Source organism: Falco punctatus (assembly GCF_963210335.1).
Source record: "Falco punctatus genome assembly, chromosome: 17".
Taxonomy (NCBI): Eukaryota; Metazoa; Chordata; class Aves; order Falconiformes; family Falconidae; genus Falco; species Falco punctatus.
The window spans coordinates 5,052,503-5,068,400 of record NC_137597.1 but is presented as its reverse complement, the minus strand read 5'-3'; the positions used below and the strand labels follow the sequence as shown (position 1 = coordinate 5,068,400).

Sequence of the window (15,898 nt, the reverse complement as noted above, 5' to 3'; positions counted from 1 at the left end):
GGGCGTCCCCCCGGACCCGGCTGCCCCCCCGCTGTTCCCCCTCGCCGCCAGAGGGGGCGCTGCCGCGCGGCGCCCTCCGGCTGATGCAATCCCCACGCGGAAGGAGGGGCGGTGCCTCCGCCCCGCCGGCGGCCGCCCGGGGGGCGTGGCTTCCCTGACGCCGCGCCGCTGGCCAATGGGGGCCGGCGGCGCGCGGTGACGGGGCGGGGGCGGGCGGGCGCCTGCGCGTGGGGCCGGCGCCGGCCGCGGGCGGGTTGAGGCGCTGCGCTGGGCCCCGCGCCGCCATTTTGTGCCGCCGCCCGCAGCAGGATGGAGTCAAGTACCCGAGCGCAGCCGCCCGCCGTCCGCCGCCCCGCAGCCCCTGGACGGAGCGCCGCTCCGCAGGCCCGACCGCACCGCTGGGAGCGCTGAAGAGTCTCCTCTGCCCCTCGCCGGCGCTTATGGAGCCGAGCGGCCGAGATCGCGCCGGCCCCGGCCTGGGGCGGGCCTGGCTAGGCTTAGCCGCGGCCTGGCCTAAGCTGGCCGGGCCCAGCGCGGCCCCCGCCGGCGGCTCGCCCCAGGCGAGCCCGCCCTTCTCCTGGCTGCGGCTGATGTCGCAGCTCCTCTCCCCGCTGCCCGCGTTGCTGCAGCGGCTGCTGCCCGGCCCCACGCTGAGCAGTGCCCTCTGCCCCGCCAGCGGGCAGCCGCCCAAGGGCCCGCTGCTGCTGCTACCCGAGCCGGCCGACTCGCTGGACTGGCCCGAGGAGACGCTGCCGTGGGCGGAGGAGCCCCTGGAGAAGGGGCGAGAGCGGGAGAAGGAGGCCCCACCGGGCCTCTGGGGAGCCGGGCTGGTGCGGAGCAGCCTGGTGTCCTTCCCCGGCCCGCGTGTGGACTTGTACGTGCTGGGCCCGGAGCAGGGCCAGGCCGGCTGCTCCGGCAAGAGCCACCTGCCCCAGCCCCTGCGGGCCGAGGTCCCCGCCGCCGCCTGGCGAGGCTGCCCCGCCCGGGCCGCCCTGCCGGAGGCCGAGTTCCTCCGCAGCAAGCGCTTGGCCTTTCTCCAGCGGTGGCACTTGGCCGTGCCGGACCCGGACCACGGCTACCACAGCCTGGAGGAGGAGCAGCAGCAGCAGCACAAGGGCGCTTGTCAGGAAGAGGTAGGGGAGCAGCGGTGCCATGCCGGGGAGCTGAAGCGGCCCGAGGAGCCGAGCGACGCGGGGAGACAGCCCGGAGGTGGTCGCTTGGAGCAGGAGGGGTTGAGGGGTTCAGCTGAGGAAGCGGCACTTGTGGGGGAAGCCTCAGTTGAGGAGGATGAGGAGGACTCCGAAATAGAGCCGAACCTGCTGGTTTCAGCCAGACCTGCCTGTGCGAATAAATTAATAGACTATATCATGGGGGGAGTTTCCAGCGGGGAGGACAGCGCAGATGACGAGGAAGACTGGGATGATGATGATGATGACGATGGGTTTGACAGTGAAGGGCTCCCCTCAGATTCGGAGGCCGGTAGCCAGGACGGGGAAAGGCTCCATCTCTGGAATTCCTTTTACAGTTTGGATCCGTACAACCCTCAGAACTTCACAGCCACCATTCAGACATCTTCCAGTGAGCCAGGAAAATATATGTCAGATGTGGAAGAGGTGGAGGAGGAGGAGGAGGAGGAGGAAGATTCTTCATGGGCAGAGGAGTCCTCAGGGTCTCCTCACCCTAGTTCTGAAGAGGAGGACGAATGGGACTGTAGCAGTGTGGATGAGGCAGAAAACTTGAAACTTTGGAACTCGTTCTGTACCTCAGATGATCCGTATAATCCTTTAAATTTCAAGGCAGCCTTTCAAACAGCAGAGAAGAAAGGGACACCTGGTTTAAAAGGAGCAGAGAGGTCGACTTTGGTCACTTCTGAACGTAGTCACTTAACTGTTTGTCGGGTGCAGTTGGAAAAACGTAATTGTGGGGTCACTGTGCAGCATGGCATTCTTTCTAGTGAGAAATGTAGAAATACCAAGCAGAAAAAGGTATATACTTTTGTTTATGGTTTTGTGTTTTGGGGATGCTAAAAAAAAAAACAACAACAAAAACCAACAACCAACAAACCCACATTGTGCTAGGTAGTATGTGAGTGGATGAGGTCACTTGTGCCAGGATTCCAGCCAGATCATGCCCGCGTGAGCTTCTGGTCTAATTATTTATGTGTGCCTCATCCTTTGCACGTGATGGTAGAGTTTGTGATTCAGATAGTGGGCAGATAATGTCTTTAAATTTCTTTTCTAGACTTGAAGTTAAATTCTCCGTTTAAGATGGAGTTTTCATTCTGTATTTGTGTTGTAAGGCAGTTTTCGTCATGGGAGAAACAGATGAGAACTGTGGTGTAAGTTTTTCCTTTGGAAAGTACAGGTTTCTGTTATGAATAATGTTGATGATGTATTTTAGGGACTTGTCGTGCATGTAGTGTGATCGAGACCTCCAGCATTGTGAACGTTAGGACTTGTGACAAGCCTGCTTGGGTTATAAATGTCTTTTCTTGTAGAAAGAGCTCTTCTGTTGTGGGTTAAGACATGCTGCAGTAAGTCACTGAAGTTTCAATACGAAGTGTAGTAATAATCCCACTTCCATTTAAGAGACTACTGTAATTCAGCAGTCGTTTATAAAAAGGATGTAATCTGAAACTGGGCTTTTGAGCACAAACTGGAAGTGTAATGTGTTTATGAGGAGTTTGTGCATTAAAAAATTTCTAATGTGCTAGGATTCAGGTAAATAGTAATAATAAATTTGTCTTCGTAAGTGTTGTGATGCTACAGACGTACAAGATGGCTTTTCAGGCGTGATGTCTTGAGACTTGCCTGACACTGCCGACCTTTGTAGGAGCAATAAATAGCTTGTGATACAAAGTCCCAGGGCGATACACTAGTGTAACAAGTTATCAAAATAGAAAGCTTGTATAACTGCTTGCTTTAGTGTTCTTACAGGGAGGAGATGTGTTTGCGCCTTTAACTTGAGAGCCTGGCTTGGAGGTAAATTCATACCTGTGTTAGGGCAGGTGGCATTTACAAAAGTTAACGGTTCACACAGGACAAACTGTTGCGTTTTAATCTAAGTGGAAAATGCTCAAACTGTTCCTCCAAGAGGTCCTTTGTAACTGGCAACACCTGTCTGAAATGCTGCGAGGTAACACTGCTGCAACTAAAATCTTGTTGAGGATCAGGGGTGTAGAGTTAACAATAGTAATTTTTTGACTAATGTGTTGTTTGATTCTGTGTAATCTCTTGACACGGTGAAAGAACGATGATCTAGGTGCAATATTTAGCATGACGTTACAGATTCCAGTAATTGTGCCCGAGGGTACCGTAGACTGATGTAAAAAGGATGCAAGGTAGGAAATTGCAGAGGGATAGGCTGATGTAACAGCTCTGTGTGCTGGGAAACAGATACTTAATTAGGCCTATGTGCAAACAGCAGAGATTGCTGAGCAGTGACTGAGGTGTCCCCAGAAAATCTAAAAGTTAAGGCTGTTTCCTATTGGGCATCCTGCAATCAAATAGCAGCTATATTCATATTTGAAAAGTCATAAAACCTGGGAGTGTTTTGTTTCACTTATGAGTTGGCAGTGCATTGACACTGTGCGAGGACACGTGGGGTCTGGTGTCCTTGCTTTCGCAGGTAACTCAGCAGTAGTTTGGGATCACTGCACTAGAATTCGATGGCTTCTGAAAGTTGCTTACAGTCTCTTGTGGCTCTGTATCCTCAGCTGCTGATTATTCCTGTAGGTCCTCTCTTTTGTAACTGTTGGTGGTTTTTGAGAAGGTTAGAAGATGACTCTACCACAAAAAACAGTCTCACTCTACGCTCCTCATGGTGTTAGCGTGAACTGGGCATGGAAGTAGGGCTCTGTATTAATAAAATGTAGGAATGTCCCCACCTTTTTTCCTGACCTTCCAGAAGTAGTTGTCCTGCAGCGACTCAGTGGAGTAGTCTGTAACAATAGTTTGCCTTGTCTTCGAGAATTAGTCCTGGGGTGAGAGTTGATGGATGCTGACAGCTAGTTAGTTTGTTCTTCAGTTTTGTGCCTCTTGTAGAGCTAAATGAAAAGCAATACGTAGTTCAGTAGAAGCCTGAAATAGTCTGGCTTGTGCCTGTCACTTGATAACAGAAGAACTTAAACAGTTACTATAGTAATAGTCTAAATACTGTCAAGTTTAGATCCTGAGCCTATAAGGTTTCTTTGTTAAAGTAGCTTAATGGGTCTTGAAAATAGCAAAGAGTGAAAGTTTTTGTGTGTGTTCTAGAGTGTCAGGACTTCATTTCCTTGCATGAACTTAAACACACTGGAATTTGATACCAGCTCTAAGTACATGGGCTTGTTCCAGTCACGTTGTGATGAGTGTCACTTCCTTACATGTAGCACAGTGATTTCTTTGCCTGGTGCTGAAGGAGGAGCTGGCTCACGTGGTTGCTTACTCTACAGGACAACAACTCTTCCTTTTTTTATTATGTAAGCTTCAGTATGGGCCGATAGCATATTTCTAGCCTTGAGTGTTCTGACATGCCCTACTGAGGAACCTGCTTGAACTGTATCTATTAAGTTCATAACCCAGTACTGTTGTCAGGGAGGGGGTGTTGTTATTTCACAGGGAACGTTGTGTGATCTGCCCTCAGCCTAAAGAGGCCTCTTGGGCTGCAGTTTAGAAACTAGTAGTTTGAGCTCTGCTGTTGGTAGAGGGGGAGGTCAACACCTGGTTGTTTTTAAAGCTGAGAGTTGAAATGTACTCCGGCCTAGGTGGTGCAGAGACGTAGCGTGGACTGATAGCATATCTGAGACTTCTTGCTATTAGGCATTTAATAAGTTGTGATGAAAAATAAATAATAGTACGTGCAAATAAATACTAAGCTCCTTTCGCTTGAGTGCTTGGCTAATGCTTTAGTAAACGACTTGTCTTTTCCAGGTAACCTTCCTTGAGAAAGTTACGGAGTATTACGTAAGCAGCGAAGAGGATCGTAAAGGACCCTGGGAAGAGATTGCACGAGATGGATGCAGGTTCCAGAAACGTATTCAAGAAACAGAAGAAGCCATAGGATACTGCTTCACCACAGAACATAGACAAAGAGTATTTAATAGACTCCAAGAAACCTACTACAAGAGGGTTGATCTCTTCTAGCACCTTAAAAGATCTGGTAGTTGTTTGACCCTAAGCACTCATGAAAATGTTCAAAACGTGAGGTGGCAGCTGCACGCGCTATTTTGAAATGGGGGGAGAAGTGGGATTTTAGCACTTTTTTCCCCAGTTCAATATTCAGCCAACAAATATACCTGTGTCCCCCATTTTGATATCCTGACAAAATCTTTTGAGTATCATCAAGAGTAAGGGTAGTATAATTGCATTCCTTTTAAGTAACACTTGAGAAACAGACTGCTTTAGGTTAAATCCATTCCAAAAATGCCTTGTCTGCCGTATGTTGAGAAGTGGTGACTATTAAGTTGGATTTTTGCACTTTGAAAAAACAAAACCTATTTTGAAGGAAATATTTATGAGGCTCAGAACCTAGTTACTGCAGTTTTGATTTAAAGTTTCTAGGGGTACGTGCTGTTTTCTTGTGGTTATCCATTTTCTCTAACTTGTACAAAAGTCTCAAATTTTGTTAGCTAGTAACTCTGCTGTGCAAAGCAGATAATTTATTGGTTTAAGATCCCAGTTTTGCATGTAATCTAGTGTTTGAGTGTTTATGTAATGCTTTGATGTCTTAATATTTCAGTCTAGCACACTGGGGGATTCAGAGGAACTCTGGTACGCTACAGACCCTTTGGTTTGTCTTTATTTAAATAGTACCTTTACCCAGTACTGGTCCAAAGGGTGTTGGCTGCATGTGCACCAAACCTCTTTGCTTTCAGAGCAGTGAAAAAGGCCTCATCCTGATAAATAATTAAAGCTTCAAGGTATGTGTTGAGGCTATGGCTGATAGTTTGAATTTAGGTAGCCGTGCACAGGGAACTACCCTGTAGTTCTTTAGTTAACCTTGGGGTAACTTTGCCAGAATTGATTCTGCTTTGTGAAGATGAATTGAAGTGGAGGCTTCTTCATCTTTCTTGTATCTAATATGCTCGTTCTGATACTGGTAAGGGGAATTATCTTTGGCTGATGGAAATCTAAGGCTACAAATCGCTGTGTTCTTTACCAAAAGCCAGTATTAATATCTCTCTGCGTCTGCGCTTTTGTTCCTCTGGTACCAAAACAACATTTCACATTTGGGGTCTGAAAGTTGAGGTCCTCAGTGGGAGGAAAACACTCCTTATTTGTGTTCCTAACTTAAAATGTTCTGTTTCAGTCAAAATAAAAAAGCAGCACCGCTGGGGTATGTGTTTGGACCTGAAGGCTGTTGTGTGGCTGTTACGCAAGCAGGCGTGAGATCTCATGCAATGGAATAAATAGCAACCATCAAAGAATTCATATTTGTTTGCACAAACTTGTGTCAATAAATGATTTGCTACTTAGTTCGTTCAGCTGACTAGAATTGTTTCCCTTTTGTAAGGGAGAAACCTAAAACCACTTCAGATTTGCCATCTCATTAATGATTACAGTTTTTAATTTGAAAGAAAATTATACATGAAGAGGAATGCTCCACAGCACTTTGCTGCATTTTCTGCTTTATTGTGCCATTTTTTTGGCCATCTGTTAATTCTGCCTCAAATTTCAGAGGGTTTGGGTTTATAGTTTATTCTTATTGCCTGAAGTATGTTCTTTGAATTTAAAAATTGCCTTTCTCTGCTCCCAAGTTAGAAGTGTTACAATTACGAAATTCAGAGGGTTAACTGGACTACAGGTGAGTTGTCCTGTAAACTTAAAATACAGCTGAAAGTCAAGCAGCCTTGCAGACTGGCTACTTGAAAGCAATGCAGCAATATTATTTTTCATCCCCATGGCATTAGAAAAAACAAAGGGGGGGGGGATTTTCCTTTCCTACAAAAGAGAATTTTAGTTGCGAAATTGTAATTCTAATCATGCCCTCAGTTCCTGTGAAATAACTCTGAATTTTTAAGAGTTTGTTTTCCTGTGTCATATTTGACAACAGGTGTTCTGCTTTTTAGTTCAGGAAAAAGCATGTGGGATGATAAATGTAGAACAAAAATAGAAAATCTGCTGATTTGTGGTCCAGGTGTGACTGGTAAGTGAAAACTGCTGTTCATTGCTCTTAGTAAAATATACTATAGTAATTTTTCTGTGATTCTCCTGGTTTCTTTGATCTTGGAGAACGTGGTGCTTCAGTTCCTCTGGACAACTCACTTGATTTACTGGTGCTTGTAAGTGGTAGTGATCGGTGCTTCAGAGTGGTGTCAGTTAACACCTGCAAATACTGCTCCACTGTGTGCAGAGGCTTGGAAAAGGCTGTAGCTGGAAATGAACAGAATGGACAAATTGGATATAAACTAGATTAAAACCGGCTACTCACAAAGTGCTTTAATATTTGAGAAATTATTCTTTTCCAGCCTGCAGTGTATCAAGTGCTCGGCTCTTAACACTGCTGATTCTCACCGAGACATACCTGCTTGGGTAAGCTTTTTCCACTCTCAAACCTCACGTTTTCAAAGCATCCAGTGTAAGGGGATAGGTAACACTAAACTCATCACCATAAACTTCATCTTAAAAGCAAGCTAAGCTTGGTTGTCACCATTTTCCCTGTAACATATCTTAAAGTGGTCATGCAGGATGTGTACATGTGTTGAGTGCTTTGAGTGAGACAGTAAAAAATAACACTTGTTGAACTTTAAATCAAAACTGTACCTATCAGATTTTATTTTTGTATAATTTAGAGGAAGTTAGAAAACCTGCGACATTGGCTTTATACAGATTTTAATTGATTTGTGTCAAGTTTGTTGGGTTTTTATATCTAAAGTTCTATTTCTGTACATAATAAAACTATTCAGAACTAATCTGTAAATTGTAATAAAGATATTTGCAAGATAGTGCCAAATTGTTTTTCTCTGAAGGAACTTAGAAGGGACGTTGGGTAACTGCAAGAGCACGATTTGTGTACGTACGTGTGGCTTTACAAGAATATTAAATATTTTTTTATCACCTTTAGTGTTTTGGAGGAGGTTATAGCAATTTAGAAGCAGGCACTCTCCCCTGTGAATTTCCTTCCAAACCAGTAAATGTGTGATGGTAAGGGTTCCTTGTACTGGTGAAGCTTTTAAGCTAAAATACAAAGTGTGCAAATGCAATTAGTTGTATTCTAACGAGGTTTTGGTGCGAGCAGGCATGTTAAGGTTTTGTTGCCTTATTATTTGTTGCCAGTATTGAGCTCTGGTTTTAGTTTGCTCGTTGGTTAGCATAACTTTAAATATGAATACTGCATGGGTTTGAAGGGGGTTTTTTATGGGTTTTTTTGGAGTATTTTCAGGTTTTGCTCTGAAACAAATTTGAGGTGTCACCTGTGAGTAGAAGTGACTTGAGGGTGCCAAACATCTGATCTTCCCTCAGCTGGAAAAGAGCCAGAACACTTCCCTGTGTTGTGCCACGTGGCGTTGGCGTACAAGGCGGTGTAGTATTTGTTCCCTTGTTTACATTTTAATGAATTGGAGTAAAATGTTTGGTAAGGAGCTCAGGATACAGCAAGAGGTGGCATTGCCCAGTTAACACTTCATCCTGCGCAATGTTATCCAGCGTAATTATTTTTAATGAAGGTTATTTTTTTTTTGTGTTGTGTAAAGCTGCGTCTGTCAGTCCATGGGGTTGGTTTTTTTTTTTTTTTTTTTTTTGGCTAGAGAATTACGGCACGGACTTCCAGAAGCGTGAAGCTAGAAACCCTCGCAGGAACTGGGTGTTTTGCGGATGTTGTGCCCCTGCTTGGGGTGGTGGCTCTTGGCTGGGGAGGAGGAGGAGGAGGCTGGAAGTGTTGTGCTGCTGCTGGCGGCAACCAGGGCAGCAACGAGAAGTCAGCTTTACGTATGGGAGTGACAGGATACAGGTGCCCGCAGTGGTTTGCAGGCACAAATCAGCTTTTCCAGGGCTTCCGAGGGGCGCACTGTGGGGAAGGAGGCTGGACTGGGTGGGTGTGAGTCACGATTTCGGTCTCCACCAAAACCCTGCTGACCAGTTTCCTCCGGAGCAGCGATACTGGTGATGAGCAAGCATTACCAGTAGCTCTGCTCCCTGTGTGACATAGTCATGGCTCAGGAATCTCTGGAATGAGTTCAAGGGCCACGGGTTGGTCACTCTTCTACAGCAACGTTCTAGGGGGAGAACTTTCAAGTTACTCATTGTTTAGTTTATGCCTTAAGGAAGAGTGTTGCTTGGAGCTGGGGGCTGGAATGGCACTGTGTACTGTTTGCTCCTGTCTTGCAGCACAAGCTGCGTTTCATCCTGTGCTTGCGCCTCGTCTGGGCATCTCTACAACACCATTGTGCAGTGTTTGTTTCTCTAAGAGTAGCACGGGTAGAAAACTGCTGGATGAGACAAGGGAAAACATTGTCTGAACTTCCTGCAGTACCCTGTTGAGAACACTGAACAAAGCTGAACATAGTGAACATTATAATTATGGTGGCTTTTTAAAGTGTTTTTGTTTTTTTAAGTCATATTTACCTGTTCTGCTGGCTCTAGAATCTGCCTTAAAAATGAACATTGTAATTTCCTCTTTATTCAGTGAGCTAGCTTAAAGAAATATAGTTAGTGTGCTAAATGAAAGCTTCTGTGTGTTTGGCAGTGTATCCAGATGCCATCTGGAATGTAGAAATCCTGCTGGGATTTCTTTATTCTATCAGCACCGAGGTCTGCAGTTGGAATTCAGTTGACAATTTATCTGTGTTAGAGTAGAATTGTTCTTGCTCTGGTAGCTGCATCTTCTCCACGGGACTTAAGAACTTGTTTGTCAGCAAAGCACATGGGGAGTAAATAAGCTGCTATTTTCGTAGTCGCTGCTCACGGTGCCCACTAAAATGCCGTTTGCAAATTAATAGTGCCGCGGAGCTGGTTTGGTCCCACAAAAGCAAGTTTCTTCTGAAACTGGCAGGCAGGAGAAGGCGGCAACGCTGACTCACGAGGTGATTGCAATTCCGAGGAGACTCCGCTGCTTTCCAGCTGCGTGGCCTTGGCCCCACGGGCTGTAGCTCGGATATAATCCAAGGTCCGTTTCGGTGGGAGGGGGGAAATGAAGTCTTGTAAAAGCTGTCCATTAGTCTTGAGGGTATAAAGTATTAGAGGCCATTAGTAGCAGGCATCCATCTGCCCCTCCTGCTAATGCTCTCGATAAGACTGTTAGCAATAAAAATACAGGCTGCTTTGCAGCCGCCCCAGCTGTATGAGCACATTGGCTATTCATTGCCTGCCTGTCGTGTTTTCAGGATGGTATGCGGCATTTTGCTAGCCGCATGAGCTGTCTTGTCCCTTATTCCTCTTGCAATCACTACCTGCGTTGCTTCCTGCAATAAAAAATAATAATCCAATAAAACCCCTGCCTGTAGAACCGCACAGTTTGGGTTATCCAGCTCCGGTGGGCTGGACTCAAAGCTTTGAAGCGGCTGTGGGGAAAGGTCTTTCTCAGCACAGTTCCCCCCCCATTCCCAGGGACAAGCCTGGTTTGCACTAGCCCAGCAGCTCGTGCAACAAAGCCGCTGAAGATAAATTCCTGCTATGTTCGTCGCAGGTGCAGCCTGGGCAGCGCTGGGTGGTACCGTCTCAGGCTGCATCTAAACGCCTGTCTTGGGGGAAGCTAGCTGCCACAAAGAGTAACTGCTATGTACAGAGCAGGGAAAGGTCCTGCTTGGAAAATGGGGCCTCGCTGCTGAAGGTTTGGGTAATGGAAGCAGCGTGTTCGGCATCGCTCCGGAGCTGCCGTTCCTGCCCCAGCGCTGCCTGCCAGCCCAGCGGGAGCTGCTCCTCGCCCCGTGGGAAACGCCAGGAGACGAGGCACCTCGTCAGAAATGGAAAATACCTACCGAGTGCAGCCCTTTGCATGCAAAGAGCAACCTTTGGCTGCGAGCGGTTGGGATACAGTCCCAGGTCTCTTGCAGGGACTTTGTGCAGAGAAGAAAGACCCAGCAGGGACATTTGGACTCAGCACCTTTCCCCCTTCCCTTCTCACGCACCCTGCTTCTTGTTTTCGGCTTGCTGTTTCAGGTTGCTGAGATAATTCAGGCCAGATCTGAGGTTAAGCGAGGCTTCTGGCAAAGGGGGAAGCAGGAGCAGGTTAAAAAGATTTTTACTTCTAGAGCTGGAGGGATGTTTTCCTGGCACCTTTCCCTGCCTGCTCCCATGCCGGCTGTTGGGAGCTATGGTAACAAGCTGTACAAGGGGTTGGAGATCTCGGGGGTGGATGTGGGAGCGGTGGGTTGCTGTGCCTGGTGGTAAATGTGATAAAAGGCTGTTAAACATCTGCTTGCAATCTGGGTGTCTGGGCTCCAGCATGCCCATCCCGTAGGATCCACGGAGCAGCACCCACCAGCACTCCCAGCAGCGGCTTTCCCTGGCACCATCTATCAAATTACAAGCAGTTTACAACCAGACATAAAGAATATGAAGCAATTAGCTTTTTTGCTTAGCAGCTCGCTTTCACCTGAGGTGATTACTGGTCTAAGCTGGGAAAGCCAAGAAGGAGCAGCGTGCTCCTGCCTGCCCCGGCGGTGGGATGGCCATGGTGTCCCCAGCCTGGCTCTGGTGGGGCTTTTGAGTGGTTGGATGGGCAGTGCGTGGAGTAGAGAGGGAGGAGATGACAGCTTGGAGTTACAGGAGGCAGATTGTTGTCTGTTGATAGTCAGGGACGGGACAAAACTCGCATCTTGGGCTGCATCAGGTTGGGCTCAGTGGAAGCGCTTGGCCGACTCGCTCTGCAGCTGCGTTTCTCGTCTGGTTTCTGGGGAAGCGTTTGTCCAGGAGATGGTGCCAGAACCGTACGGCAGCGTGGGACTCGCAGCCAGCAGTGCTGCTGGGGCCACCCCCCCCCCCCCCCAGGGGACTTCTGTGTGGCCCCCTCCCACCTGTCCCTCCACGGTGGCCTCCAGGTGCTCTGCCACCTTGCTCTGGTGGGAGCATCAGGGTGCGACAGGCACATGTGGACCGAGCGCGACAACCACCCTTTCCTGTGCAAAGCGCCCGGATTTGTGACATTCCTAACGTCTGACCCGCGAGGGCTCCGTGCGGGAAACATCCTCAGCCTTCGTTTGCTTTCCTGGTCAGGCCAGGTCACCTGCGAAGGGCCGGGTGTCTTCTCTGACCACGACTGAGCCGCGGCGGTGCTTGTGTCACGCCGTGGCTCACCCAGCGCGGCCCTTTTCCGCATGCTTCGCTCCCTTTGCCTTTTGTTCTCCGTGTGGTCCCACCGTGGCTTGAAGCGAAGGCTTGGTGCTGTGTGGATGGAGGAGGAGGAGGTGGCTGCCAGTGGCTGCTCCGCAGGCTCCTGGCACGCTGGCAAGTGAAACCCTTCTGCCCAAATGAGCGTCTCGCACACAAGGGTGACCTGGTGCCCCTGGGCTTGCCAGTGTCCCCAGAAGCATCTCCAGAAGGTGGCTGGTGTGCTGGGGCTGTTTCTTGCTATAGCAAACACATCTGCTGGGCTTTCTTCTCCATCCGTGTGCCTGGTCCCCATGCAAATCCATTTCCCACCCGGTGGGCTTCTGCTCTCAGGATAGTCCCGTGGGAGACCGGTGGCTTCCCCATCCCTCCCTATCCCTGTGCACAGGGCAGGGGTGGTGCCTGGTGCTGTGGGACCCTCCCTGGGACCATCAGTAGAAGCATTGAGTAAGGGTGGGGTTGAGAAGAAAACCTCGGTGTGTGCCTGCTCGCTGTCCCCTTCCTCCCTAAGCTGGATGGTTGTGAACAAGGAGCTTTTAAAAGGATTTTAAACCAAATGAAAACAAAAAGCCCCGCTGGTATTTCCCCTTTGAATTTCCATTGGATTAAGATAGAAAGAAATAGGGGGGGGGGAAATTCTCTTGTGGAAAGCAATAAAAGCTGATTTATTTACCTGGCGGGAGAGAGCCTGGAGCTGCTCAGGATTCTTGGCTGAAGGTCCTACAAACCCTCCAACAACCTCAGTGTTACTTACCCCTGGGGGCTGTACCAGCTCCTGCTCTTTGCTGATGTTCAGTCGAGTTGGCCCTCTGTAACTGCCACGGTCAAGCAAGGGAGACCTGGAGAATATTCATGATCAGGGAAAAACATCCCTCCCTGGGGGTCACTAGAGAAGGAAGAAAATCTTTTAGGATCAGGTGAGCTTATCTGGCATGGACCCTGATCCCACACACCCTAAAGGTGTGTGTGTGTGAGTAACTGTGGGGTAATTGGAGAGGGTTTGAGCTCCTGACCCTGGGACCGCAGGCGGCTCCTTTGGTTCTGGTTCTCTTAAGGTTTCTGTTTCATCTCTATACAAACGAATTGGCACGGGGGTTGAAAGCTCGGTCCCGAAAGCTGTGTGATGGGGAGATCTCAGAGGAGTCTCGGGAGCCGTGCCTCCAGCTGCTCGCAGACCCCGGGTCCCCAAAATCTTTGTGCTGAGAACTAAAGCACATACAAGCCATGGCTCAGCTTAGAGGCTGCTCCCAGTAAAGAAAACCCCGCCTGAGAGCGGCTGCAGGGGTAGGGTGGCCAGGAGGACCCGTAGTTGTCCCCGCAGTGCCTCCCCCAGCGCTGAAACAGGATTAGGGCAGTTTAGGAACAGACCTCTTGCTGTGTTTGACTTTATAAAACTATTGCTGCCTTGAGCCAGCACGTGCCACGCAAGCCGTCCCTTGGCCAGGGCTGGCTCTGGGGGTTCCCCCAGGAAAAAAAAAAGGGATGGAAACAGTTTAACGTGGATGGAGCACCACCACGTCGGGCTGCTCGTGTGGTCCCAAGGTTTGGCCATGAGCATTAAGCTCTGGGATTTCTTGGCTGCAGTTTGGCTCCTGCGTACATCTCCGGTGTGGCTGTGGTGGCAGAGGCAGGGGTGGCAGAGCTGGCTCCCTTGGGGTCATGCCATGACCTTCGCCAATCTCGGGGCGCATCGCAGCATCAAAGCCTCGGGAGTTCCCGTGGACGTTAATCGGCTGGTGATTGATGTTTTCACTCTGCAGCCCGGTTCACAGATGGTAACGTGATAAGAGTGGCTGTAACCTAACTGGGGCAGGCAGGTTTGGCGTAACGCTATCCCCCGGCAGCCCAAAGCCAGGCAAAAAGCCCAATATTGCAAAAAGCCAAATGCATGTCATAATCCTGCATGTGCCTTCCCCCGCAGGGCTGCAAGCGTGGGGGTCTGAGCACATGCTCACCTGTGCGACCCTCAAGACCCATCCACGGCACGAGCTTGGCCCACAGTTTGCAGCCAAACGTTTCTGCCACCAAATGGAGCTTCCCCAGGTGAGCCAATGCCCAGGACCGTGACATCGCTCCCTGCTACACCAGAGTCCCAGCAGACGCTCTCCCAACGGGCTCGCCGGGACTAACCAGACGTGTTTTTCTTACCCAGCCATCCAAAGAACTATAGGAAGAGCCTTCCCGAGGCTTCGGGTGAACTGGTTTCCCCAAATCCTGGCAGGGAACTGCTCTGATGTGGGTGCTGAGCTTCGGCTCAGCCGGGCAAGCCCCTTCCTCCCTGCTTTGGGGACCAGCTCCTTCCCTTCCACCTCTCCGGCCTCTCCTGAACCAGCATCTTTCTCCTTGTGCCAGGAGAAGCTTTGCAAAGGCGCCGCTGAGTGAGACAGGAGGGCAATTGCCTCCTTTACAGTCGCCAGGTGCCTCCCAGACCCCACCTTTTGCCTTAAAAGACATTTAATTGATGGCTAAGAACAACCAGAGAGAAAATACCCATTGGGCAGCTCCAGGAGCAGTGCAGATAATCATCAGGGTGCCCTACATACTGCCTCGGCTTGGCTGCGAGATCAGACGGGGAGAAGAATTTGACATTGTTTGAAACGAACAGGAGAGGGAAGTAACAACTCCATAATTACTCACCCCGAGTTAATTGACGGTAATTACACTGAGTAGGCAGTGGAGGAAGCTGTGACGGGCTAGCCCCGAAGAGTCATTTGGAGAGCCGTGCTGCGGTACTGGGAGGATGCCCTCTGAACCCCAGCTCGCAGGCAGGGTGGCAGCCCAGCTCCGAGGGGGTTAACTTGATGGGTTTGGTTGGGAATTTTTTTTTTTTTTTTCTTCCCTCCCTCCCTCCTATTTGCAGCAGAGTCTGGGTGGAAGGTCTGAGCCCAGCAAGTGTTTGCTCCTGGGGGGGACCAGGAGTTATTTGGCAGTTCCTGAGCCAGGTGCTGTCCCTCCTCAAAGCGTGGGACTGCTCTGTGCCTGAGCCCCCCCTCCGCCGCCCCCATGGGGGATGACATCGACTGGCTGGACCTGCCGGGCAGGTGGACCTACGGCGTCTGCGGGGACGGGCGCGTCTTCTTCATCAAGTACGGTCCTGGCTGGCAGCTTGCGTGGAGTGGGGGCTGACACGGGGATGGGGTTTAAGCTGGGGTGCAGGGGGTGCGTGGCTAGGGGGGCTACGGGGGGAAGGGCTTAGTCTGGGATGGAAAAACCCCTGCTGCAAGTCTCTGCATCTGGCTGGTTTCCTGTGGCACGTGGTCATCTCGCCTTTCCCCCCACTTCTTTCTTCTTGGGGCTCACCACTGTCCCAGCCTGACAGATGCTGTTTGCCTCTTTCCCAAAAATCCAATCCTTCCACGCCTTTGGCTGGAAAAGTCACCCATATTGCAAAGACCCCTCCCCGGTGATGGGAAGGGGCTCCCTGGGCCCCCATGGGTGCTGACAGCCCCACTCCCTGTCTTTTGCAGTGATGAGACCAAGTCCACAAGTTGGGTGCACCCTGGCACAGGCTACTCCATCCAGAGCGGGCACTTCTCCTGCGCCGGTAAGGACGGCTCCCGGGTCTCGGCGTTTGCTCTCTGCTTTCCTTGGGAAATGATCAGAATCTGGGGGTGTGGAGTGAAATCTTCCAGAAATCCAATGGAGACGCTAAA

General features: G+C 49.9%; 1 protein-coding gene across 1 annotated transcript; it reads left to right on the top strand.

Moving 5' to 3' along the window:
• Positions 1 to 304: 304 nt before the first annotated feature.
• Positions 305 to 7,924, top strand: PPP1R15B (protein phosphatase 1 regulatory subunit 15B). The gene is made up of 2 exons (XM_080367206.1): positions 305 to 1,985; positions 4,911 to 7,924. Exons 1-2 carry the CDS (start codon positions 441 to 443, stop codon positions 5,121 to 5,123), a joined length of 1,758 nt encoding a protein of 585 aa, XP_080223332.1. The 5' UTR covers positions 305 to 440; the 3' UTR covers positions 5,124 to 7,924.
• Positions 7,925 to 15,898: the final 7,974 nt, after the last annotated feature.